Here is a 25,831-nt window from a genome sequence, read left to right as displayed (position 1 = left end):
CCTTAGACTTGTGCACAAGACTGGTGGTAATTCTATATCTCCTCCTTCCAGGCTTCTACTCCTGCTCTCTGACATTGCAGCCTCTGAGTGACCAGCAGACCCGGGTGCTGAGCCTGTCCGTGACCAGCCTGTTGGTGATGGCTGGGGTGAAGGGCAGTGCTTTCTCTGGGGAGCAGGTCTGCCAGGCTGCCTGAGACAGGCCTGTATTCTGACCAGACAGAGCTGCTGCTCAGAAACCTGCAGCCCAGCGCAGAGCTCACCGTCCACGGCCCCGCCGCAGCACTCGACAGCCTGAAGGTCTGGATGTCAATCAACTTTCATATAAAGTACCTTTGACATGGGTCTCATCACACTTTAGAGGAGATAAAAATGGAGAAAGGAAATGAATGATGGACTATGAGGGATGTAAAACATTTGGCACTGGGTGTTAATTCTCTATAACCCCACTGATTCACCCACCATCTCTTCCTGTCCGTTAGGTATCGTCCAGTTCTCTGTCCATCTCATTTCAGGAGAGAGAGGTGTCCCACGGCTTCCCCAGTTTCTTGAAGTACATAGTCAGTGCCATGGACCCCCAGGCTGCAGCATCAGTCTCCATAACCAGCTCATCCACTGGCCACACCCTCGTCATCCCAGTCACTCTCATCCACGTGGCTGACCCCAGCACCACCATGCAAGGTCAGCAACGTCATCTCTGAGTGGAACAGGGCTGAAGATATATTAATGGTTTAAAGCTGTGATGGTGCAGGGTAGCAAGATGCGGTGTAGAAGGGGGAAAAGTATCTACACACTACACTTCCCAAACGTTTGAGACTTTGGAAACTTTTCTTTAAAATGTTTAGGTCCGTCATCTCATCTTAGAGCTGTATTATTACTGCATCAGTAGGAAAGCAGGAGACTGCAGTGTGAACCCTGCATCTTCTGACCAGCCATCCATAAAGCCATTAGGTGTTAATTGGCTGGAGAAATGGAGCACATTAGGATTTCTCTGCAGCTCCAACTAGCACCATACCATTGTGTAGTTGTTGTATCAAAACATTCAACAGGGATTCTGCTTTACAAAGAACAAGTTCATAACGGCTAGAAGGGAGCATTGAGCAGTGTCAGGTCTTAGTCTCACCCACCCCTCTGTCCTCCTTCACTCTCCAGCTGCTGCTCCCGTGGTTACCATGGAGGGAGCCCATTTCCTGCAGCGCTTCATAGACCCCTACCAGATGATGTTCTTCACCATTTTCGCTCTACTGGCTGGCACGGCCATCATCATCATTGGTGAGTTGCCACTTCCTTCCAGGATTCCCCGGCCAGGTCGATTAGAAAGGCCTGCTCGCTGAAGTGTTTCAGGGAGCGTTTGACAGTGATGAGTGGGGGTCGTTTGACCGCTGACCCATTACGGATGTAGGCAATGAGGCAGTGATCGCTGAAAACAGCAAAGGTGTATTTAGAGGGCAAGTTGGTTAGGATGATATCTATGAGGGTGCCCGTGTTTACGGCTTTGGGGTGGTACCTGGTAGGTTCATTGATAATTTGTGTGAGATTGAGAGCATCAAGCTTAGATTGTAGGATGGCTGAGGTGTTAAGCATGTTCCAGTTTAGGTCGCCTAGCAGCACGAGCTCTGAAGACAGATGGGGGGCAATCAGTTCACATATGGTGTCCAGAGCACAGCTGGGGGTAGAGGGTGGTCTATAGCAGGCGGCAACGGTGAAAGACTTGTTTTTAGAGGTGGATTTTTAAAAGTAGAAGTTCAAATTGTTTGGGTACAGACCTGGATAGAACTCTGCACAGCTATCTTTGCAGTAGATTGCAACACTCTACCCTTCAGGTAGAAACCTGTCATTTTTTACAATATGTCTTAAATTGTTTTTGTTTTACCAATGTACAAATACAATAAGGCATAATTTTAATTAACTAGGCAAGTCAGTTAGGAACACATTATTTCAATGATGGCCTAGGAACAGTTGGTTAACTGCCTTGTTCAGGGACAGAACGACAGATTTGTACCTTGTCAGCTCGGGGATTTGATCTTGCAGCCGTTCGGTTACTAGTCCAATGCTCTAACCACTAGGCTACCTGCCGCTCCTAACATGCATTCAAATAGAATCAGTGGGAAACCGAGCCCACAAGGGGTACAACATAACTCATAACTCATTCATTCATCAATTTCAGGAGTCTTTTTGCCAACTTTTTTCTCCTTATACAGTCCAATGAATCGAAGTAATTAAACATTTATTTCTGAAAAGCAAAGCAAAGGCTGTGTTTTTATGAATTTAATTTTTATGAATATAAAATTTACCACAAAATAAGTAGAACTTTCAATAGAAATGTAACGTTCTTATTTTCCATTATTATACCGAAAGTTACATTATCTTTAGTAAAGTGGGATATGGGAAAGATTTTTTTTAACCAGTGATACATGTCACTCCAGAATTTGTTTCTATAAGCACAAAGGAAAAAAAAAAGGTGTTTCAATTTCTGTGGCAGAAAATAGTTATTGTGATCAAACTTGAATCTAAGCCAAAGGAATTCTCCCAGAGAACATATTTTTATTTTACCTTTATTTAACCAGGTAGGCTAGTTGAGAACAAGTTCTCATTTACAACTGCGACTTGGCCAAGATAAAGCAAAGCAGTGCGACACAAACAACAACACAGAGTTACACATGGAATAAACAAGCGTACAGTCAATAACACAATAGAGTAAAAGAAAGTCTGTATACAGTGTGTGCAAATGGCATGAGGAGGTAAGGCAATAAACAGGCCATAGTAGCGAAGTAATTACACTTTAGCAGACCTGACTGCCCTTGACAGCACAAAAACATCCTGTGGCGGACTGCAATAGCATTGAATAGTCCCCGCAATACGCAACTGTTCAGGGAAGTCAGGAACCATTAAATATTTTGAAATGCAATTCCTTCGCTTTAGGCTGTACAGCAAAAAACAAGTAATTAGTACCAAATTTCTTAATGGGCTTAGTATAAATTTGAGATGGAATTTCTGCTGAATTGTAAAGGAAATAACTTGTTAAAGAGATGACGGCTTACTTTGTTTGGCAACTTATCCGCTTTTAAATAGTGTTTGCTTCAATTGACCATTTTCTAATAGGCAACACAATTTAATGGAGAGAGTGGTAGCTGCAGTACATTTACATTTTATTTCGTCTGTGTTTGGCATTCTTGTTTTGCTCATTTGGTTAATAGCTGCTTGGAGACATTGATTACAGCTGTTCATTGCTCTCATATACTCTCTGCTCCACTGAAAATACTTGAGTTTCAGTACTGTTCAACATTTTTTTTTTGGCCAGCTGTGCTTCACTCACACCTCTGTTTCAGGTTTCACCTCAAACTCCTTCGTCCACAAGATGACCTCCCCGGACCCAATGAGCAGCCACAACTCTTCTCCCCAGACTATTATTCCCAGTAGATATCCCATTAGTACCCACGCCAGCCTCTGACATCATCTCCGGCTTTAATTCTACATGGGATTGGGAAGTGGTGCTTTTGTCACTCAGGAGAATGTCAGAGGATCTTACTGTTTAGTTCTGTCAGATGTAGGGTGTTCAAAAGTATGTGTGGTTTGTTTAAATAGGGGCAAACTCAAAGTCAAATTTTCACTTAGTCATGTGACTGACAATTCTTCTTAAATGCAAGTAGGGATTTTCCAGAGTGAGTAGGGCTGTGTGTGTCCGTCCTCCTCTCAGACGTGACCCGGAAACCGGGAAAGTGGTCGCTATATTTGTTAAAGGTGAACGGAGGAGTTTGCTCCTCTTTGTTACGCAACTCCTCTATAAAATGTCTGGCACAACAGGCAAAATGTATTTTTAACACTTAACACATATTTAGGGATTCCTCTCCTGTAAATGGAGTCTCATTTCATACAAGCCCATTTTTTGTTTCCTCCCCTCGATTACCTCTGACCTGTTTAAAAAGGAGGCGAGGAGAGGACACAGCCAGACTGTGTGTGCGAAGCATACATGGTCTGATTAAAAATAAAAAAATAAAAAAAATTGTACTTGATTTCAGACTAATACTTCATTTTGAGAGGCTGCAAAGGTGAACTGATTTATACTGCCATTTCGCTTTGCACATGTAGTTTTGCTTTTTAAATACAGTGTGTATTTCTGCCGTGAAGATTTGTATTGTTAATCAACGATAAGTTTTTTAACTCAGGAATTTGACAAACTACACTCCTGGATGGCCTAGTTGTCAGCTACTGTTAACACGAAGATGTCTATTTCAATCAAGGGTATGTCTAAATATTGATTTTGTGGAGTATGACCACTGAATCCATTTTTTGTTAAGAGAGAGTGCGCTATATACAGTGGGGCAAAAAAGTATTTAGTCAGCCACCAATTGTGCAAGTTCTCCCACTTAAAAATATGAGAGGCCTGTAATTTTCATCATAGGTACACTTCAACTATGACAGACAAAATGAGAAAAAACATCCAGAAAATCACATTGTAGGATTTTTAATGAATTTATTTGCAAATTATAGTGGAAAATAAGTATTTGGTCAATAACAAAAGTTTATCTCAATACTTTGTTATATACCCTTTGTTGGCAATGACAGAGGTCAAATGTTTTCTGTAAGTCTTCACAAGGTTTTCACACACTGTTGCTGGTATTTTGGCCCATTTCTCCATGCAGATCTCCTCTAGAGCAGTGATGTTTAGGGGCTGTTGCTGGGCAACACAGACTTTCAACTCCCTCCAAAGATTTTCTATGGGGTTGAGATCTGGAGACTGGCTAGGCCACTCCAGGACCTTGAAATGCTTCTTACGAAGCCACTCCTTCGTTGCCCGGGTGGTGTGTTTGGGATCATTGTCATGCTGAAAGACCCAGCCACGTTTCATCTTCAATGCCCTTGCTGATGGAAGGAGGTTTTCACTCAAAATCTCACGATACATGGCCCCATTCATTCTTTCCTTTACACGGATCAGTCGTCCTGGTCTCTTTGCAGAAAAACAGCCCCAAAGCATGATGTTTCCACCCCCATGCTTCACAGTAGGTATGGTGTTCTTTGGATGCAACTCAGCATTCTTTGTCCTCCAAACACAACGAGTTGAGTTTTTACCAAAAAGTTATATTTTGGTTTCATCTGACCATATGACATTCTCCCAATCTTCTTCTGGATCATCCAAATGCTCTCTAGCAAACTTCAGACGGGCCTGGACATGTACTGGCTTAAGCAGGGGGACACGTCTGGCACTGCAGGATTTGAGTCCCTGGCGGCGTAGTGTGTTACTGATGGTAGGCTTTGTTACTTTGGTCCCAGCTCTCTGCAGGTCATTCACTAGGTCCCCCCATGTGGTTCTGGGATTTTTGCTCACCATTCTTGTGATCATTTTGACCCCACGGGGTGAGATCTTGCATGGAGCCCCAGATCGAGGGAGATTATCAGTGGTCTTGTATGTCTTCCATTTCCTAATAATTGCTCCCACAGTTGATTTCTTCAAACCAAGCTGCTTACCTATTGCAGATTCAGTCTTCCCAGCCTGGTGCAGGTCTACAATTTTGTTTCTGGTGTCCTTTGACAGCTCTTTGGTCTTGGCCATAGTGGATTTTGGAGTGTGACTGATTGAGGTTGTGGACAGGAGTATTTTATACTGATAACAAGTTCAAACAGCTGCCATTATTACAGGTAACGAGTGGAGGACAGAGGAGCCTATTAAAGAAGTTGTTACAGGTCTGTGAGAGCCAGAAATCTTGCTTGTTTGTAGGTGACCAAATACTTATTTTCCACCATAATTTGCAAATAAATTCATTAAATATCCTACAATGTGATTTTCTGGATTTTTTTTTCTTCTCATTTTGTCTGTCATAGTTGAAGTGTACCTATGATGAAAATTACAGGCCTCTCTCATCTTTTTAAGTGGGAGAACTTGCACAATTGGTGGCTGACTAAATAGTTTTTTGCCCCACTGTATGTGTATATTTATGTATGTGTGTGTGTGTGTGTTCAAAATCAGGATTTGGTCAGCCAGAGCATTCACGTTGATGCCGTTCTTGTGAACCATCTTTCAGTTTTTCACTATACAATCCTTTCAGTACCTCAGCAACCAAAGTTAACTGGCAATGTTATTGTAAATGACCTGTGTATCAAGAGGTATGTTTGTATGCGCTGAAGGACTTGACGCTTCAAGCTCTGACTGCACTTCATTGTTTGGCAGAATAATCACTATTATATTTAGAGAAAGAAAGCTGTGGATCTTTTAAGGAGATTTATGTTGAATGCTTTTGGTTTTAATGTGCAGACAGAGTATAATATTCCCCTGCTTGATGGTTCCAACATTCCTTTGTGTTTTGGAATTTGAAGCATCCTGTCTTACTCTTATCTCCGTTGCACTGGCAGCCTATAAATACCAGAATTACCATCCGCCTTGAGTGATTGTGAGATCAAATATCATTGCTGAATAATATAAAGTTTTTACTTTTCGAATGCCTCGGATTCTGTTGCAAAACATTTAGCAACAAACCGTTTACACCAGACACTTGAGTTTTGTTCTTAAACGGAAGTTGTAGTTCAGTTGTCTCTTTTCAAAGAAAATAAGAGGCTGGAAGGAACCCCATGGACTTTATTCCACTTTAGAGCACGAAATAATTGATCGTTTATAGATGTGCAGCTTGTACCAAACTATTTGCAGACAATTCAGATTGGAATGGCAATGTGTGGAAACAATACAATTACAATTAACTACAACTTCTGTTTAAGAACCCAACTGCTTTTACGTCATGTTGAAGAGCGTTTGGAATAAACGGTTGGGTGCAAAACATTTTGTAACACCATTGGCATAATGAATACACCCCTGTAGTTATGGCTTGTCTCTTGATTGGAATTAATTTCACCCTGCTGGGAGAACAGAACATGTGTACATTGGAATGGAAGGGGGTGTCTAACTAGAATCACATCGATTGGAACAGAGGCTGTATGCTTAAGGAATTCAACAATTGCAGCACATTCCATAAGCCCATTCCTCTGTGGTGGTGTTTGGGAATGAATAAATACCATATCCCTTCTGATACACAAGATTGTTTCCCCATTAATTTCCTTCCTGTGTTTGCGCTGTAGGAGCAGGTCCTATGTGCATCACAGCTAACTGCTTTCCCATCTGTCCCTAAGCCGAGTGATACTTTCACACACCACGCTCCCTCCGCCCGCTCCGCCACAGACAGGGGATTAGGGGAGTGTCATCCTCTCAGGGTCTCTGGAGACATGTTAAAGGTCTGGGACTGCTGATTAAACACCTCTTGTCCTCCCGCCTGCCTGCGTCAGTGGTGTGGCCTGGCCTAGTGGGGCTCAGTCAGTTGCACACAGCTCATCTGTATGCCTGCTCTGGCACAGTGGATGCCAATAACTGCTTGGCATCCATAAGTGAGAGTAGAGAAGTGCATGATGGGGTGCTGGATGCTGTGATACCAATTGGCCAACTGTGGAGCCCATTAATGACTTCTTCAATCTGGGAGACGCTAATGTTTATAGTTTTGTTTAATGTTGTGTTAGTGTATGTAAGTTGTTTTGTCTGAAACGTTGTTCCCCCTGCTGCTATTGGACCAGGTCTCTCTTGGAAAAGAGATGTTATCTCAATGAGGAAAAACCTGTATAAATAAAGGTTAAAAAATAAATTACTTTTGTTGAGCACTTGAATGTCAATCTTTTTCTGCAATCCGTTTTAGCTGTAAAGTACACAAAAACATGAGATATGTAAACAAATGCATATACTTGCTCCAGTGACTGGGATGTGCATTACAGGTCTTTGATATTTGGCAATCTATTTCACACGCTAGTAAAGAGACGCTCTAAAGACTGAGCAAGCGCTTAAACGTTGTGTGGCTGTTTGATTAGAGAGCCAGCTGCTTAGCTCAGGCCTAGGCCAACAGTGGTTCAAGGGGCACATTTTAGAGCCAGGACTAGGCCTGCTTACAAAGAGAGAAAGAGATGAGAGGCCTAGTGTTGTGTGAAGACAGAAACCTCATTGATGGGTTATCCATAGCAACGGAAGATTCTATAACGAGAAAATTGTCAAATATGGCTTCTCTTTGAGATGACATATTTAGACAGAAATCCACTGCTTTCGTACCAGGGTGATCTAAGTCAAAATGACAATTTATTTTATTACACAATGGTCATTTCATGCAGAATAGGACATGCACTGTGCATACAGGCAGGACTGTAAGGTCAATCATGCATGCTAAACTAAAGTAGCCTAGACAGTCCATTTTTTCCCCCCCGTTAGTGTGTGACAATTGTGAAAACCCACCTGCCAACTTGTCTACCAAGGAGATGTCTTGGTTCCTCCCGGCTTGGGTGAAGGGAGAGGAGCGGAAGAGCGGCGTCGGTTGCCAGTGACCAGTGTTCCTGATAGGTTACTGTACTGACGGGAGGAAAACACTGAGACCAGGGTTTGTGAAGGAGACTTGACAGGAATAACAAGACTGGCTATCCACTCTTCCCGAATGATCAGGACCAGAGTAAAGATTTCCTATTGACCACCGTGAGGATGATGAGCCAAATGGAAGCCGTTAACCTCTACAGGATTGGTGCCCCCCCCCTGCGGGATGGTTGAGCTAACGTAGGCTAATATGATTAGCATGGGGTTGTAAGTAACAAGAACATTTCCAAGGACATAGACATATCTGATATGGGCAGAAAGCTTAAATTATTGGTAATCTAACTGCACTGTCCAATTTACAGCAGCTATTACACTGAAAGAATACCATGCTAGAGGAGAGTGCACAGTTATGAACTTAAATGTATTAATAAGCCAATTAAGCACATTTGGGCAGTCTGCATACAATATTTTGAACAGAAATGCAATGGTTCATTGGATTTGTTTCTTCTTTGTATTATCTTTTACCAGATCTAATGTGTTATTTTCTCCTACATTAATTTCACATTTCCAGAAACGTCAGTGTTTCCTTTCAAATGGTATCAAGAATATGCATATTTCTGCTACAGGTTCTGAGCTACAGGCAGTTAGGTTATGTTATTTTAGGCGAGAATTTAAAAAAAGGGTCCAATCCTTTGGAGTCCATTCATCTGGCATGGCTTCTCCAAATCAACACAATCTCAGGTGTAATACACCGTACGATAGCTATTACTACAGTAACTGAGCTATGTGGAAAATGTCACATCTTAATAGTTGAAAGCTATAAATAAAATCTGTCTTCTGTTCCTCTTAAATTGTTACAGCTTTGAATTGTATTGATTTGTGATGAAATACCTGACATACATTACATCATTGAAGAGGCTAGAATTTTAAGAAAGACTGTCCTATAGCCCACCACAGTTCTGCACATGCAATATTCTCTTCACTGGTTTGCCCATTCACATCCATCACACAAGTATGCTGCATGAATTCATTTTCATGAGGAATTGGGTTTTGTAGGGCTGAGGACAGGGTACTGGGCTATTGGATTTCTAGGCATTCTCTGCCAAAACTTTTTCCACATTGCTGGCTAAATGATAGGGTCTCCTTTTCCATCACAGAGTGGACCAATGCTTTGTGAAGCTGAACTAAGAGAATCTCGGAATGGATTTGCCTCAGCTGAAATACTGTAAATCTACAAGGCTGGCACTCCACCACTACCACCAACCAAGGAGGAATGAAGGAGAGTGCAGAGAGGACCGTAACAATGGCAATGTCTTTCAGACTGCTTTTCATCTTGTGGTTGGTGACTTCTCTCATCTACCACCACTTCTGTGTTGTGTCCGGCAGGGTGACGCACGTTTCTCACCGCCCATTACTCCTAGTGCCAGAGAGGTGAGAGGTTGTTTATGGCCAATTAAATGTTGAAGGCTGCATGCCTGTTTGGGTGGTATGTAATCTGACACTTGGGACAAATGCTGGACCTGAAATGGAAGTCACTGGGGTAACGCATCTGGTGACACACTTCTGGCGGCATGTGCAAGGAAGGACTCCGTACCAGCACCTGATACCAGCTCCTGGTGAATGCTGCGCTGCATGCCCAACTGGATGCTATGTGCCAGAGCCTGGGTTAGCTCAGGCATCAGCAGGCCCGCCCGCTCCCTGGCTCCCCGCCATGGGGATTTGGGAGCTGCAGCAAAAACCCTAATACGCTACATCTGGACTGTATAGTCGGCCTGCTTCTCAGCACAGCCACGGTCTTCTTTTTACAGTGTAACAGCAACGAAGAATACAACATTTTGCTCTTTCATTGACATATTGATCAAAGGGAAAGAGTAAGTGTGAAGGGAGATGGGTCTGAACATGGTTGCTGTGTGCATCTCTCTTTCTCTGTCATCTCCCCCTGGCTTTGATAATGCTCCCGTGTGGCGCAACAGTCTAAGTCACTGCATCACTACAGACACCCTGGTTCGATTCCAGGCTGTATCACAACCGGCCGTGATTGGGAGTCCCTTAGGGCGGCACACAATTGGCCCAACATCGTCTGGGTTTTGCCGGTGTAGTCCCATTCCTGTCTCATTCAATGCATAATTTACCCCCAAACTTTTCCAGATGGAAGTGATATGGAGATGGCTTAAGGTAGGGGTCAGGGCGGTATAATGGGGGAAAGAGCAGTTCTCATTAAGGGGCAAAAACTTTATGGATTAGACACAGAAGTATCAATGTACGCCAATGATTCAACTTTTCTCGAGTCCTCAATCGTCAACCTTGAAGGGCCTTATTGAGGACCTGGATAATGTCTCCAGTTTCTCTGAACTAAAACCCAACTATGATATGATATAATGGATTGGGTCTTTAAAAGATACCATCTTTAAATTGCTAAGTGGTCTCCCGATTAAATAGGCGGATGGTGAATTTAATGTTCTTGGTGTACATATCCGGGAAAATTTGAGTGATCAAATTTGTAATATATTGTATGAATTGGATTCGTAACATATATGAATTGCACAAAAAAAGACATCACAGTGAATTGACAATGGAACCCTGTTTATAAGTATCCTCTTTGTTAAATGAAGCCATTCAGAGAGCTGGTTACAATTCCCAATTTCATCCTTCAGGAGAGGCAGAACAAATATGGCAAAACTCTAATGTACTGATAGACAAAAGACAATGTTTCTTAAACTTATTTTATAAAAGGCGTCATGTTTATGAATTACATTGTAAATAAGGTTGGTACAATTATGTCACAAGCAATTAATAAAATGTGTATGGAGATGTAGGCTCCATACAAAAGTATAATCAACTCATCGCAGCTCTGCCAAAAAATGGAAGATGGGTTTACTCAAGGAATGAATTGGCTTGTCTGCTTCATCATCATTTGATTCTCACTGGGTGATAGAGATGGTCAATAGGATTTAAAACAGGTTTCAAATGTTTGTTGCCAATATTGCCAATCCTCATATTGGTGTAAGGAAATGTGATACCCTGTTGGGCAAAGAATCTGAATAGACCAACACACCTGTGCAAACACACACAAATAGCTTGATGCCACATGTTTCTAGGGATAGTACATTCCACTAGTACAGGCTGGCCTCCCATTTGATCAGCCTGGTCTTATAGACTAGACGTAACATAGTAAATGTAAATCTGAGACAATCAAATTAGTAAAATATCTTATGTTTAGTATGGTTACTTAATTAAGGCAAAAATGAAAGCAACCCAAACCTGTTCAAATATCATCATGTAAAACTTTAGCAACTATAAACTACTTTTTAGCTACTTTGCAACTACTTAGCATGTTAGCTAACCCTTTCCCTTTAAGCTAACTCCTAACCTTAACCTTTGAACCTAACTCTTAACCCCTAACCTCTAAAGTTAGCCACCTACAGTAGCTAACATTAGCCACACCAATTTGGAATTCATAACATATATGAATTGCAATTCGTAACATATCATACGAAATGGATGATGGCCAGCCACAAATTAATACATACCATACGAAACGTAGCCTACATACTAATACGAAGTTCTGAGACCATGAGTTGATCAACCCTTCACATGAGGAGAGGAACAGACGTCTATGGTGCGTTGCCACGTTTGGGCATTTTGTTACCTATTGGAAATATTATCTCATTGCTTATCTATCACATTCATTGCCTATGGCTGAGACACGGTACCCGTTGGAGTTGACACATTTATATACACATTCCAAGTCAAACATTTCAATAGCTTATCTCTGTCCATTCTGAGCCTCTGATAGGATTTTCAAATGTTCCATTTGGAATAGATTGACACTGACATTGAAGACCAGTAAAAGCTTTTAAAACAGATGTACTATTCAACAACAAGATCCCATCCCGTGGTTCTAGGCTGCAGGAGCTTTGCACTCCGTAAATGTAGATTCATAAAACTTGAAAACCCCGCCTACTTGACAACCAGCGTCTGTTTACGAAAAGTCACGGGTACAACGTGGACCGGAGGGTGACAACGACACATTCTACATTGGTTGGGAAAACTCTACAGGGGATCCTTGTCAGACAGTCTCGTCTATATGTTTAGAATAAGTTGCCAAACTAAAAGGATATGAAGGATATGATACAGCTGGGTCGACGTCCTTTGAAGGGTTAAAACATGTTTTTCTTTCTAACTGGAGTGGTTTTCGGAGGTTAGTTATGGTGTAGGCTAACCGCCGGAACACGCTTTTCATTGGGCACCATTCGTCACACTTCATTCAACCAGCACCACATGAAAACAATGGCGAGGCGCAAAAAGGCACATCGGGTTGGAATTTAGCTGAACGTAGCCATAGCACAGGTTGAAAACAGACTCCGAGAAAACAGATCGGGGGGCAACCCGAGTCGAAGCAAGATGGAAAGCCCGACCGAAACCCCAACCAGGGCTGCAGAGTATCTGAAGGAGCTTAATAACATAATCGAGACCCAACAGGAGTTACTGGAGAGGCAGAAAAAAAGGATAGAGGAGCTGGAGCATCAAGTGTCCGACTTGTGTTCAGAAAACGCCTGTTTGAAAGACCTGTACCAGCGACATCTGACTACGTGTAGGCTGCTGCAACAGGGCAACAGCCACGGAACGTTAGGTGTCATAAAGGAAAACATCACCCAAGAAAAGTAAGAATTTATTGCTCGCACTGCACAATTGAAAGACATTGTTAGATGTCACAAATAATCCCCCATAGTTTCCTAAATCATTGCCAGGAATCTGCTCTTAAAACCCCAGATAAACGCAGATACACGCACACCACCAACATAGGCCTACACTGTTCTAGATGTAAAAAGTATCTATAGGCGCATTTGATATATAGCCTAATAGGTAATATCATAGCCTAAAGTAAAGGTTTGCATCAAAACTTATTTTTTCTAACAGACCAGATTGACCACTGCGCACAAGACCGTTTTTATTGTACTACAGTCAAACCAACAGGCTTCTTGAAACGCCACGATATAACTTAACACTAATATGCCCAACAGTACACAGGAAATTGTAAGCCATAATAGAACTGCCCATCAATAGGCTACAGTCCGCTACCTCCCCGCGGGTCTAAGCGGTTGGACACATTAAGGGTCAGCTTTAGGTACAGTGCGAAGAAAGATAAATGTTGCCATATGGAGCTTGGAATATTATCATTGACCAAATATGGAAACCTTTGCTACTCCAGGTGTATTTCATTCAAGCGCTTGGAAGTTATTGTGCAGAGGAATCCGTTTTTAATGGGGCTCAAATATTTCATATGAATGGATTATCCTTTAAATCATTCTAGGCTATTCTATTTTTAGTCAGTCTTTTTTTTCTTCATTTGACTGCATTTATTCCTTTTGTTCATGACTTGATGGGCTCTGTTTTCATTGAATCTGTTTTGTGGTAACCATGTTATCTATAAAGTAGTGGCCTATTATGTCATCTAATTGAGTAAATCAAGTTTTATCTTGCATTGGTTGGTGAGCATTAAACTCAATAATAGATTTGCAGTATGACTGTCTGAGTGTTATATAATTTGTTTTGTTGTCAATGACTGTTTTTTAATACAAACAACTGCCATAGCTTTCTTCCAACGTCCCCCCTATTACTGTAGCGTATAACTAGAATGGAATGAATTGGAGGAAGTCCAGTGGGCAGTAATTTTTGCTTCCCAGCGATCAGACTGAGACTCCAGGCTTTCAGGTTCACTACTGTCATGGAGTCTTTTGATTCACGTTTGGTAACCTCAGTTGGCTCAGGCCTCTCTCATGCCAGACTAGCTTAACATCGGTGTGCTAGTCTTTTAAGTGGATTTCATGTGTTGGGCAGGGACAAATCCAGGATATTTAGGGAATGCGCACGGTACAAGCTCTGGGGGAAAGGAGCTGAGCTGGGATAGATCAATTATGCAATTACTTCCATATGTTTCATTTTTATGTAGGAGGAGGGCAGTCTGGGCGGCTCTCGTCTGGGAGGGATTGGAGGTTTAGCCGCTGAGAGCAAGGCAGGGCAGGGTGATGGAGCATATATCTCACTCACATCAGCACTGTGCTTAAAGTCCACTACATGCAGTTACCTCAGCTTCACCAGTCAGCAGGATCTTGAAACCTCCGGTGACCTTTGTCTTGTAGGGAGGGTGTGTTTGTGTCCTGATGAGTTGTGGCAGCCAATCAATATGTATATGGAGGACTCATGGACAGTGTGTATTTGCTGTGGGATCAGCGCGACATATGAGATCAGGACATACTCTACCTTTGACCGTTAGCTAGGGCCTTTAACACTTCTTATGGCTTGAATCCAGCTAACGGGATCGATATGACAACAGCCAGTGAAAGTGCAGGGCGCCAAATTCAAAACAACAGAAATCTCAAAATTAAAATTCCTCAAACATAGAAATATTTTACACCATTTTAAAGATGAACTTGTTGTTAATTCCACCACAGTGTCCGATTTCAAAAAGGCTTTACGACGAAAGCACACCAAACGGTTATGTTAGGTCTGCACCCAGTCACAGAAAAACACAGCCATTTTTCCAGCCAAAGAGAGGAGTCACAAAAAGCAGAAGTAGAGAAAATGAATCACTACCTTTGATGATCTTCATCAGATTACACTCATAGGACTTCATGTTACACAATACATGTATGTTTTGTTCAATAAAGTTCATATTTATATACAAAAATCTCAGTTTACATTGGCGCGTTATGTTTAGTAGTTCCAAAACATCCAGTGAATTTGCAGAGCCACATCAATTTACAGAAATACTCATAAACATTGATAAAAGACACAACTATTATGCATGGAATTAGCGATACACTTCTCCTTAATGCAACCGCTGTGTCAGATTTCAAAAAAGCTTTACTGAAAAAGCACACCATGCAATAATCTGAGTACAGTGCTCAGACAACAAATCAAGCCATATAGATATCCGCCATGTTGTGGAGTCAACAAAGTCAGAAATAGCATTATAAATATTCACTTACCTTTGATCTTCATCAGAATGCACTCCAAGGAATCTCAGTTCCACAATAAATGTTTGATTTGTTCGGTAAAGTCCATCATTTATGTCCAAATACCTCCTTTTTGTTCGCGTTTAGCCCAGTAATCCAATTGCTCAATGCGCAATCGCTTAGTTCAGATGAAAAGTCAAAAAAGTTATATTACAGTTCATAGAAACATGAAGAACAATGTATATAATCAATCTTTAGGATGTTTTTATCATAAATCTTCAATAATGGTCCAACCGGAGAATACCTTTGTCTACAGAAATGCAATGGAACTCAAGCTAACTCTCACGTGAACGCGCATGGTCAGCTCATGCCTCTCTGGCAGACCTCTGACTCAATCCTCTCTCATTTCCCCCCCCCCCTTCACAGTAGAAGCATCAAACAAGTTTCTAAAGACTGTTGACATCTAGTGGAAGCCGTAGGAAGTACAATTTGACCCCATAGACACTGTATATTCGATAGGCAAAGAGTTGAATAACTACAAGCTTTAGATTTCCCACTTCCTGGTTGGATTTCTTTCTCAGGTTTTTGCCTGCCATATGAGTAATGTTATACTCACAGACATCATTCAAACAGTTTTAGAAACTTCAGTGTTTTCTATCCAAATCTACTAATAATATGCATATATTAGCCACTACTCTGGGCACCTTATTCATCCAAGCTACTCAATACTGCCCCCAAGCATAACAAGTTAATAAATATCAACTCCAAAGCCACATGATTCGTCCCCCCACTGTCAGTATCTGAGCACCAGCCTATTTTGGGTGATAGCACTGTGTCTGAGAGACAGTAGGCCTGGGCAGTATACCTATTAAAAACTTATACCAGGGTATTTTAAAATACAGACGGTATGTTTTGTAATTTCTGGGGTTTGGGACCCCCTAAAGCTCATGGGGGTGCGTGCTACGCCAATGCTTATAAATAAATAAACTACCTAAGATGTGCCAAATCAATTATCTCCAGCTCAGGGCTCCAGCTATGCATTTGGTTAGCTAAATTGCTAGCTAAGTGGCTAGCTTGCAAGATCAAGCTTCTTGATTACAGATGACACAATCAATTTCCTCTTGGATCAAGATCCCTGCCAAGATCCCTGCCTAAATCTGTTTTGAGCAGTACATTATTATTATTATTATTACTTATTTTTTAAATTTGGAAAGAAATATCGACCCTTGTGTGCACTGCTGGTAATACCGTATACTCTGGTATGGTACATGAACGATATGAAAATCTGGATACCACCCAACGTTAGCCTAGTTCTCCAGTACCGTCTCCTATGTGGTGCTGGTTATTTAGCAGTCTGTGCTCTTTCTCTATGATCCTGATGAAATATGACAGAGATTATTAACGTAAAGTGGGTTTTATGGTGGTTACTGAATCCTAATGGCATATAAGTGTGGTGGGCAATTCTAAACCAACAGTATAAAAAGCAGGACTGCCGGAGAACTGTAACTGGAATTTCAGTAGGAGAAATGTGATTTAAATGGTGCGTTTACTTGACACTTAAACTGAGACTGATCATTATCACGAGATGTGTGGAAAACAATAAATGTTTGGGACCATATTCTGTCATTTAGGTCTTCTCACGTGCTGCTCTTTGTCCTTGTTTTTAGAATGACTATTGAATATTTTACAGTAGGCTTTTAAAGCAGTGTGGATAGGCCTTCCATCATTGTCTTCCCTTCAGATGCTAGAGACTCACCAGCCTTTGGTGTCATTGATGAGACCGCATAGTCTAAGTTCTCATTTATTGCTTTTTATGTTGATCTATTCTTAAGTACTTAGCACTTGAAAGTTATTTCTAGCCTACTGTTTTTGCTCAAACGTCCTTAATGATTTCATTTCAGTCTTGGTGATTATTTTTAGCCTACTGTTTTTGCTCAAACGTCCTTAATGATTTCATTTCAGTTTTGGTGATTATTTTTATCACCTAGGGTCTATTTATAGCAAGGGTAGGAAAAAAGTAGTCAGTAAGCTGCTGGATATGACATCACTTTTAATGGCACGGACACACTGGTAGCGTTTGCCGGCCGAGAGCACTTAGCAACCAAATGTTTTCAACCTCCCGAGGTTGCTCCGCTTTCACCACACTGTCTGTGTTGGTGGACCATTTCAGATTTTCAGTGATGTGTACGCAGAGGAACCTGAAGCCTTTCACTTTCTCCACTGCGGTCCCATCGATGTGGATGGGGGCGTGCTCCCTCTGCTGTTTCCTGAAGTCTACAATCAGCTCTTTCTTTTTGTTGACATTGAAGGAGAGGTTATTTTCCTGGCACCACTGTGCCAGGGTCCTCACCACCTCCCTGTAGGCTGTCTCGTCATTGTTGGTAATCAGGCCTACTACTGTTGTGTCGTCTGCACCTTGATGATTCAGTTGGAGGCATGTGTGGCCACACAGTCATGGGTGAACAGGGAGTACAGGAAGGGGCTGAGCACACACCCTTGTGGGGCCTCTGTGTTGAGGATCAGCGAAGTAGAGGTGTTGTTTCATTACCCGGGGTCGGCCCGTCAGGAAGTCCAGGACCCAGTTGCACAGGGCGGGGTTCAGACTCAGGGCCCCAAGCTTAATGATGAGTTTGGAGGGCACTATGCTGTTGAAGGCTGAGCTATAGTCAACAAACAGCATTCTTACAAATGTATTCCTCTTGTCCAGATGGGATCTTGCAGTGTGCAGTGCGATGGTGATTGCATCGTCTGTGGATCTATTGGGGCGGTATGCAAATTTAAGTGGGTCTATGGTATCAGGTAAGGTTGAGTTGATATGATCCTTAACTCGCCTCTCAAAGCACTTCATGATGACATAAGTGAGTGCTACAGGGCACTAGTCATTTAGTTTAGTTACCTTTGCTTTCTTTGATACAGGAGGAATGGTGGGCATCTTGAAGCAAGTGAGAACAGCAGACTTGTATAGGGAAGGATTGATATGTCCGTAAAAACTTCAGGCAGCTGGTCTGCGCATGCTTTGAGGATGCGGCTAGGGATGCCGTCTAGGCTGGCAGCCTTGCAAATGTTAACACACTTAAATGTCTTACTCACGTTGGCCACAGAGAACTAGAGCCCACAGAACTTGGGAGTGGACAGGTTCAGTGGCACTGTGTTATCCTCAAAGCCGTTGAAGGTGTTTAGCTTGTCCGGGAGCAAGTAGTCGGTGTCTGTGGCGTGGCTGGTTTTCCCTTTGTAATCCGTGATTGTCTGTTGACCCTGCCACATATGTCTCGTGTCTGAGCCGTTGAATTGTGACTCCACTTTGTCTCTGTACTGACGCTTTGCCTGTTTGATTGCATTACGGAGGGAATAACTACACTGTTTGTATTCATCCATATTCCCAGTCACCTTGCCATGGTGGTTTGCGCTTTCAGTTTAGCGTGAATGCTGCCATCTATCCACGGTTTTTGTTTTGGGTAGGTTTTACTAGTCACAGTGGGAACAACATCCTCTGTACACTTCCTGATGAACTCAGTCACTGTATACGTCAATGTTATTCTCAGAGTTAACCCGGAACATATCCCAGTCCGCATTATCAAAACAAACTTGAAGCATGGATTCAAATTGGTCAGGCCAGTGTTGAATAGACCTTAGTACGGGTACTGCCTGTTTTGAGTTTCTGCTATAGAAAGGGAGGAGCAGAATGGAGTCATGATCTGATTTGTGGAAGGGAGGGCGGGGAGGACCTTGTAGCTATCCCGGAAAGGAGAGTAACTATGGTTGAGAGTTTTTTAAGTGTTAGTACTACAGGCAATGTGTTGATAGAACTTCGGTAGCATTTTCCTCAACTTTGCTTTGTTAAAATCCCCATATCCAATAAATGCAGCCTCAGGATATGTGGTTTCCAGTTTGCACAAAGTCCAGTGTAGTTCCTTGAGGGCCATCGTTGTATCGGCTTGAGAGGGAATATACACAGCTGTGACTATAACTGATGAGAATTCTCTTTGGAGGTAATACGGTCAGTATTTGATTGAGGTATTCTTGGTTGGGTGAACAAGATGACTTAAGTTCATATACATTATCACGATCACACCATGAGTATTTAATCATGAAACATACACCACCGCCTTTCTTCTTCCCAGAGAGTTCTTTATTCCTGTCTGCGCAATGTACTGAGAACCCAGCTGGCTGTATGGACAGGGAAAGTATATCCGGAGAGAGCCATGAGTCTGTAAAACAGAGTATGTTACAGTCAATGATGTCTCTCTGGAAGGAGATCCTCGTCTTGGCTTGTCTACTTTATTGTCCTGAGACTGAACATTAGTGAGTAATATACTCTGAAGCGGTGGATGTTGTGCCCATCTCCTGAGTTGGACTAGAAGTCCACTCCAAATACCTCTTCTCCACTGGCTGCGTCTTGGAGAAGCCTTTGGGATAAGATCAATTGCATTGGAGGGTACAAACAAAGGATCCAATTCGGGAAAGTCATATTTCTGGTCGCAATGCTGGTGAGTTACCTCCGCTCTGATATCCAAAAGTTATTTCCGGCACTATGTAATAACACAAACTTTCTGGGCTAATAATGAAAACGAAATACTGCAATATTGCTTAGGAGCTAGAAGCAGAGCTGCCATGTCTGTCGGTGCCATCTTTAGCCACTTATTTCCCAACCATTTCATTTTCAAATCACAGACCAGTGGAGAGAGCGTCACAGGGACCTCTGATAATGGTCCTTGTGTTGCCAAGTCAACAGATGTCTCCTTAGATATTTCTGCACTACGAAGCGAGGCCTCTGGGCAGGGCTCTGTGTCAGGTTCTGAGAGAGGGAAGAGGGCCACTGCACAGGTATTGGAAATCATTCCTTCAGCCACTAACCCTGCACAGGATCCATAGACCCTATAGCACCACTAAAATGAGCATATAGCCTAACCCCTAGGTTAGAGTGGTCAGGTAGGGCTAGGCAGCGGTTGGTTTGATTTGACCGCCTATATAGGCTTGAAATCCCAAGCTGGTTCCTACTGGAGGAAAGCTGGATCAGGTTAAGTAAAGCTGGCTACATCTCACTAAAGCCTTCTATCCAGTTCTTTCTTACCCCTACCCCCACCGCAAAGACACACAATCACACACACGAAGACACACACCACACACAATCCTTTCTTAAGAAATAAGGGAAGTGAGGGAGCAGTTAGATAGTTTGAGAGTCAGCTGGAGAGGAGTCAGACAGGGAGAGTGGCTCCTGCTCTTCTTATTGTTTCTTAAACAGTTTGCCTTGTCAGCTCTCTAAGTGTTTGTGCTGACCATATGCAGTTTCCATAATATTCAGCTCTTGTTAAAGAACAGACTTCCACTCTGCATCTTCCCAAGACTCTGGGCTCTATTTACAACTGGCGTTAAGACGGTGCTAGTGTCAAACACACGTTAGTTTGCAATTTCGTAATGTAAAAACTGGCGCACTGGCATTTTCCAACCCTAACGCAAGGTTCGGCAATTAACCTGTTTTATATCAGCTCAGATGGGCGGGGTGGAAGTATTTTTAGGTGTATCATTAAAAACATGATCCAAAGTGCTAATTTCAGGAAGCGCTGATAGGGATATTTAAGACGAGCCAAAAGCTGGTTTTAGCAATAATGCAGTTGGTTATGGTATGAATTTTGACACCGGAAACGCATCCTAAATCTTAATCGCCAAAGCATTATTAAAATATAAAGTTTGAGAGGAGATAAACAGTGAGACTCTTCCTAGAGCTGGCCGCCCAGCCAAATTGAATGATTCACGGAGAAGGGCCTTGGTCAGGGAGGTGACCAAGAACCCGATGGTCTCTCTGATAGAGCTCCAGAGTTCCTCTGTGGAGATGGGAGAAACGTCCAGATGGATAACCATCTCTGCAGCCCTCCACCAATCAGGCCTTTATGGTAGAGTGGTTAGACGGAAGCCACTCCTCAGCAAAAGACACTTGACAACCCGCTTGGAATTTGCCAAAGGCACCTAAAGGACTCTCAGACCAAGAAACAAGATTATCTCGTCTGATGAAAGCCAGATTAAACTCTTTGACCTGAATGCCAAATGTCACTTCTGGAGAGAACCTGGCACCATCTCTATGGTGAAGCATGGTGGTTGCAGCATCATGCTGTTGAGATGTTTTTCAGCGGTAGGGAATGGGAGACTAGTTAGGATTGAGGGAAAAATGAACAGAGCTAAGTACAGAGAGATCCTTGATGAAAACCTGCTCCAGAGCACTCAGAACCTCAGACTGGGGAGAAGGCTCACCTTCCAACAGGACAGGACCAGAAGCCCACAGCCAAGACAACGCAGGTGTGGCTTCGGGACAAGTCTCTGAATGTCCTTGAGTGGCCCAGCCAGAGCCCAGACTTGAACTCGATTGAACGTCTCTGGAGAGACCTGAAAATAAAACAATTGAGGCTGTAATTGCTGCCAAAGGTGCTTTAACAACGTCCTGATTAAAGGGTCTGAATACTTTTGTAAATGTTATATTTCAGTTGTTTTTTTTAATACAGTTGCAAAAATTTCTGCTTTGTCATTATGCTGTATTGTGTGTAAATTGCTTGTATTCTGTTTCATAAAGTATGTTCATAATTCAAACCCTCCTTTTAGGCCTATTAAAACAAATGCTTGTTCAATAGCAATGCATGTCTTTATTATACTACCGATTTTTATGGTATCATTACATTGTACATTTATTGATTGTTTACAAAAATACTGATTGCCTGTTTTTTGTCAACATTTTTTACAACCAAACTTAGAATGATTTACCTTCCTGGTTTTAGGGAGACAACGTCCGTCTTGCAATGCAACTTCTGGAGAGGTGTGTATGCGATCTGATCTGTAAAATGGTTCCGATTATGTTCATAAAACATATGGTGAATTGTTTTATTGCCTATGTGAATTGATTGCCCCCCATCTATCTTCAGAGCTCGTGCTGCTAGGTGACCTGAACTGGGACATGCTTAACACCTCAGCCATCCTACAATCTAAGCTTGATGCCCTCAATCTCACACAAATTATCAATGAACCCACCAGGTACAACCCCAAATCCATAAACACGGGCACGCTCATAGATATCATCCTAACCAACTTTCCCTCCAAATACACCTTGGTTGTTTTCAACCAAGATCTCAGCGATCGCTGCCTCATTGCCTGCATCCGTAATGGGTCTGCGGTCAAACGACCACCACTAATCACTGTCAAACGCTCCCTAAAACACTTCAGTGAGCAGGCCTTTCTAATCGACCTGGCCCGGGTATCCTGGAAGGATATTGACCTCTTCTTGTCAGTAAAGGATGCCTGGTTATTCTTTAAAAGTGCCTTCCTCACCATCTTAAATAAGCATGAATTTAGAACCAGGAACAGATATAGCTCTTGGTTCTCTCCAGACCTGACTGCCCTCCACCAGCACAAAAACATCCTGTGGCATTCTGCATTAGCATTGAATAGCCCCCGCGATATGTAACTTTTCAGGGAAGTTAGGAACAAATATACACAGGCAGTTAGGAAAGCTAAGGCTAGCTTTTTCAAGCAGAAATTTGCATCCTGTAGCACAAACTCAAAAAAGTTCTGGGACACTGTAAAGTCCATGGAGAATAAGAGCACCTGCTCCCAGCCTCCCAGAGGCTAGGAAACACCGTCACCACCAATAAATCCACTATAATTGAGAATTTCAATAAGCATTTTTCTACGGCTGGCCATGCTTTCCACCTGGCTACCCCTACCCCAATCAACAGCCCTCCACCTCCCACAGCAACTCGCCCAAGCCTCCCCCATTTCTCCTTCACCCAAATCCAGATAGCTGATATTCTGAAAGTGCTGCAAAATCTGGTCCCCTACAAATCAGCCGGGCTAGACAATCTGGACCCTCTCTTTCTAAAATTACCTGCCGGAATTGTTGCAACCCCTATTACTAGCCTGTTCAACCGCTCTTTCGTATCATCTGAGATTCCTATAATTTGGAAATCTACCACGGTCATCCCCCTCTTCAAAGGGGGAGACACTCTAGACCCAGACTGCTACATACCTATATCTATCCTACCCTGCCTTTCTAAGGACTTCGAAAGCCAAGTTAACAAACAGATTACCGGCCTCCCGGGTGGCGCAGTGGTTAAGGGCTGTGCCATCAGAGACTCTGGGTTCGCGCCCAGGCTCTGTCGTAACCGGCCGCGACCGGGAGATCCGTGGGGTGACGCACAATTGGCCTAGCGTCGCCCGGGTTAGGGAGGGGTTGGCCGGTAGGGATATCTTTTTCTCATCGCGCACCAGCGACTCCTGTGGCGGGCCGGGCGCAGTGCGCGCTAACCAAGGTTGCTAGGTGCACGGTGTTTCCTCCGACACATTGGTGCGTCTGGCTTCCGGGTTGGATGCGCGCTGTGTTAAGAAGCAGTGCGGCTTGGTTGGGTTGTGTATCGGAGGACTCATACCTTTCAACCTTCGTCTCTCCCGAGCCTGTACGGGAGTTGTAGCGATGATACCACGAAATTGAGGAGAAAAAGGGGTAAAATTCACACAAAAAAAATATTAAAAAAATACAGATTACCGACCATTTCGAATCCCACTGTACCTTCTCAGCTATGCAATCTGGTTTCCGAGCTGGTCACGGGTGCACCTCAGCCACGCTCAAGGTCCTAAACGATATCGTAACCGCCATCGATAAGAAACAATACTGTGCAGCCGTGTTCAATGACCTGGCCAAGGCTTTCGACTCTGTCAATCCCGACATTCTTATTGGCAGACTGGATAGCCTTGGTTTCTCAAATGATTCCCTCGCCGGGTTCCCCAACTACTTCTCTGATAGAGTTCAGTGTGTCAAATCGGAGGGCCTGTTGTCCGGACCTTTGGCAGTCTCTATGGGGGTGCCACAGGGTTCAATTCTCGGGCAGACTCTCTTCTCTGTATACATCAATGTTGTTGCTCTTGCTGCTGGTGATTCTCTGATCCACCTCTACGCAGACGACACCATTCTGTATACCTCTGGCCCTTCTTTGGACACTGTGTTAACTAACCTCCAGACGAGCTTCAATGCCATACAACTCTCCTTCCGTGGCCTTCAACTGTTCTTAAATGCATGTAAAACTAAATGCATGCTCTTCAACCGATTGCTGTCCGCACCTGCCCGCCCGTCCATCACTATTCTGGATGGTTCTGACTTAGGTATTTGTAGTTGTCCACATATTCTATGTGTCTTGCTAGACTGTAAACTCTCCTTCCAAACTCACAAGCATCTCCAATCCAAAATTAAATCTAGAATCGGCATCCTATTTTGCAACAATGCATCCTTCACTCATGCTGCCAAATATACCCTTGTAAAACTGACCATCCTACCGATCGACTTAAGTGATGTCATTTACAAAATAGCCTCCAACACTCTACTCAGCAAATTGGATGCAGTCTATCACAGTGCCATCCGTTTTGTCACCAAAGCCCAATATACTACCCACCACTGCAACCTGTACGCTCTCGTTGGCTGGCCCTCGCTTTATACTCGTCGCCAAACTCACTGGCTACAGGTCATCTACAAGTGTCTGCTAAGTAAAGCCCCACCTTATATCAGCACCCACCCGTAGCACACGCTCCAGCAGGTATATCTCACTGGTCACCCCCAAAGCCAATTCTTCCTTTGGCCGCCTTTCCTTCCAGTTCTCTGCTGCCCATGACTGGAACGAATTGCAAAAATCACTGAAGCTGGAGACCCATATCTCCTTCACTATCTTTAAGCACCAGTTGTCAGAGCAGCTCACAGATCACTGCACCTGTACATAACCCATCTGTAAATAGCCCATTTAACTACCTCATCCCCATACTGTATCCATCATACTCATCCCCATATTTATTTATTTATTTATCTTGCTACTTTGCACCCCAATATCTCTACTTGCACATTCATCTTCTGCACAATTCATCTTCTGCACATCCACCATTCCAGTGTTTAATTGCTATATTGTAATTACTTAGCCACCATGGCCTATTTATTGCCTTACCTCTGTTATCTCACCTCATTTGCACATGCTGTATATAGACTTTTCTACTGTATTATTGACTGTATGTTTGTTTATTCCATGTGTAACTCTGTGTTGTTGTATGTGTCATACTGCTATGCTTTATCTTGGCCAGGTCGCAGTTGTAAATGAGAACTTGTTCTTTACTGGCCTACCTGGTTAAATAAAGGTGAAATAAAAAATAAATAGGCCAATTTGGGAGCAGTAAAACTCTGAGTGGAAATTCTCCCGTTCAATTTATATTCGATCTTTGTCCAGATACTGTGAAAAGTTTGGATGTGCGTAAAACCCTCCATTGTCTGCATTGTTTTAATATTCTGTGCCCATGGGGAGAAATGATGGTGCATGTAAGTGTGACATAGCCTGTTTAAAACAAGTTGTTTTGTTTTAAAATTTGATTTAGAATTATTTGTTCTCTTTTTTGTAGGCATTATGAATAATTAATCTAGTCTTGCTTATTGGCAATATTTTGCATGTCCATGCTCAGCCATAATGCAATTTACACTAGGCCTAGCCCCTATATCAGTGTGAATGCTGTGGAAGCCATGCAATTACTTTGAACAATG

The 25,831-nt window shown here is 42.8% G+C and overlaps 1 protein-coding gene and 1 pseudogene across 1 annotated transcript in view; both read left to right on the top strand.

Annotated features, from left to right (window-relative positions):
* The window catches only part of LOC139367356 (nuclear pore membrane glycoprotein 210-like), a 53,650-nt pseudogene extending 50,202 nt beyond the window's left edge, over nt 1-3,448 (top strand).
* Nucleotides 3,449-12,342: 8,894 nt separating this feature from the next.
* The window catches only part of LOC139368797 (IQ motif and SEC7 domain-containing protein 1-like), a 242,159-nt gene continuing 228,670 nt past the window's right edge, over nt 12,343-25,831 (top strand). Inside the window, exon 1 of the mRNA XM_071108149.1 lies at nt 12,343-12,987. Within this exon, the coding sequence (XP_070964250.1) occupies nt 12,728-12,987 (260 nt within the window). The 5' untranslated portion in view covers nt 12,343-12,727. The remainder of the gene's footprint in view (nt 12,988-25,831) is intronic.

The sequence above is a fragment of the Oncorhynchus clarkii genome, chromosome 16 (genome assembly GCF_045791955.1).
Source record: "Oncorhynchus clarkii lewisi isolate Uvic-CL-2024 chromosome 16, UVic_Ocla_1.0, whole genome shotgun sequence".
Classification (NCBI taxonomy): domain Eukaryota; kingdom Metazoa; phylum Chordata; class Actinopteri; order Salmoniformes; family Salmonidae; genus Oncorhynchus; species Oncorhynchus clarkii.
This window is presented reverse-complemented; position numbering and strand designations above follow the sequence as displayed.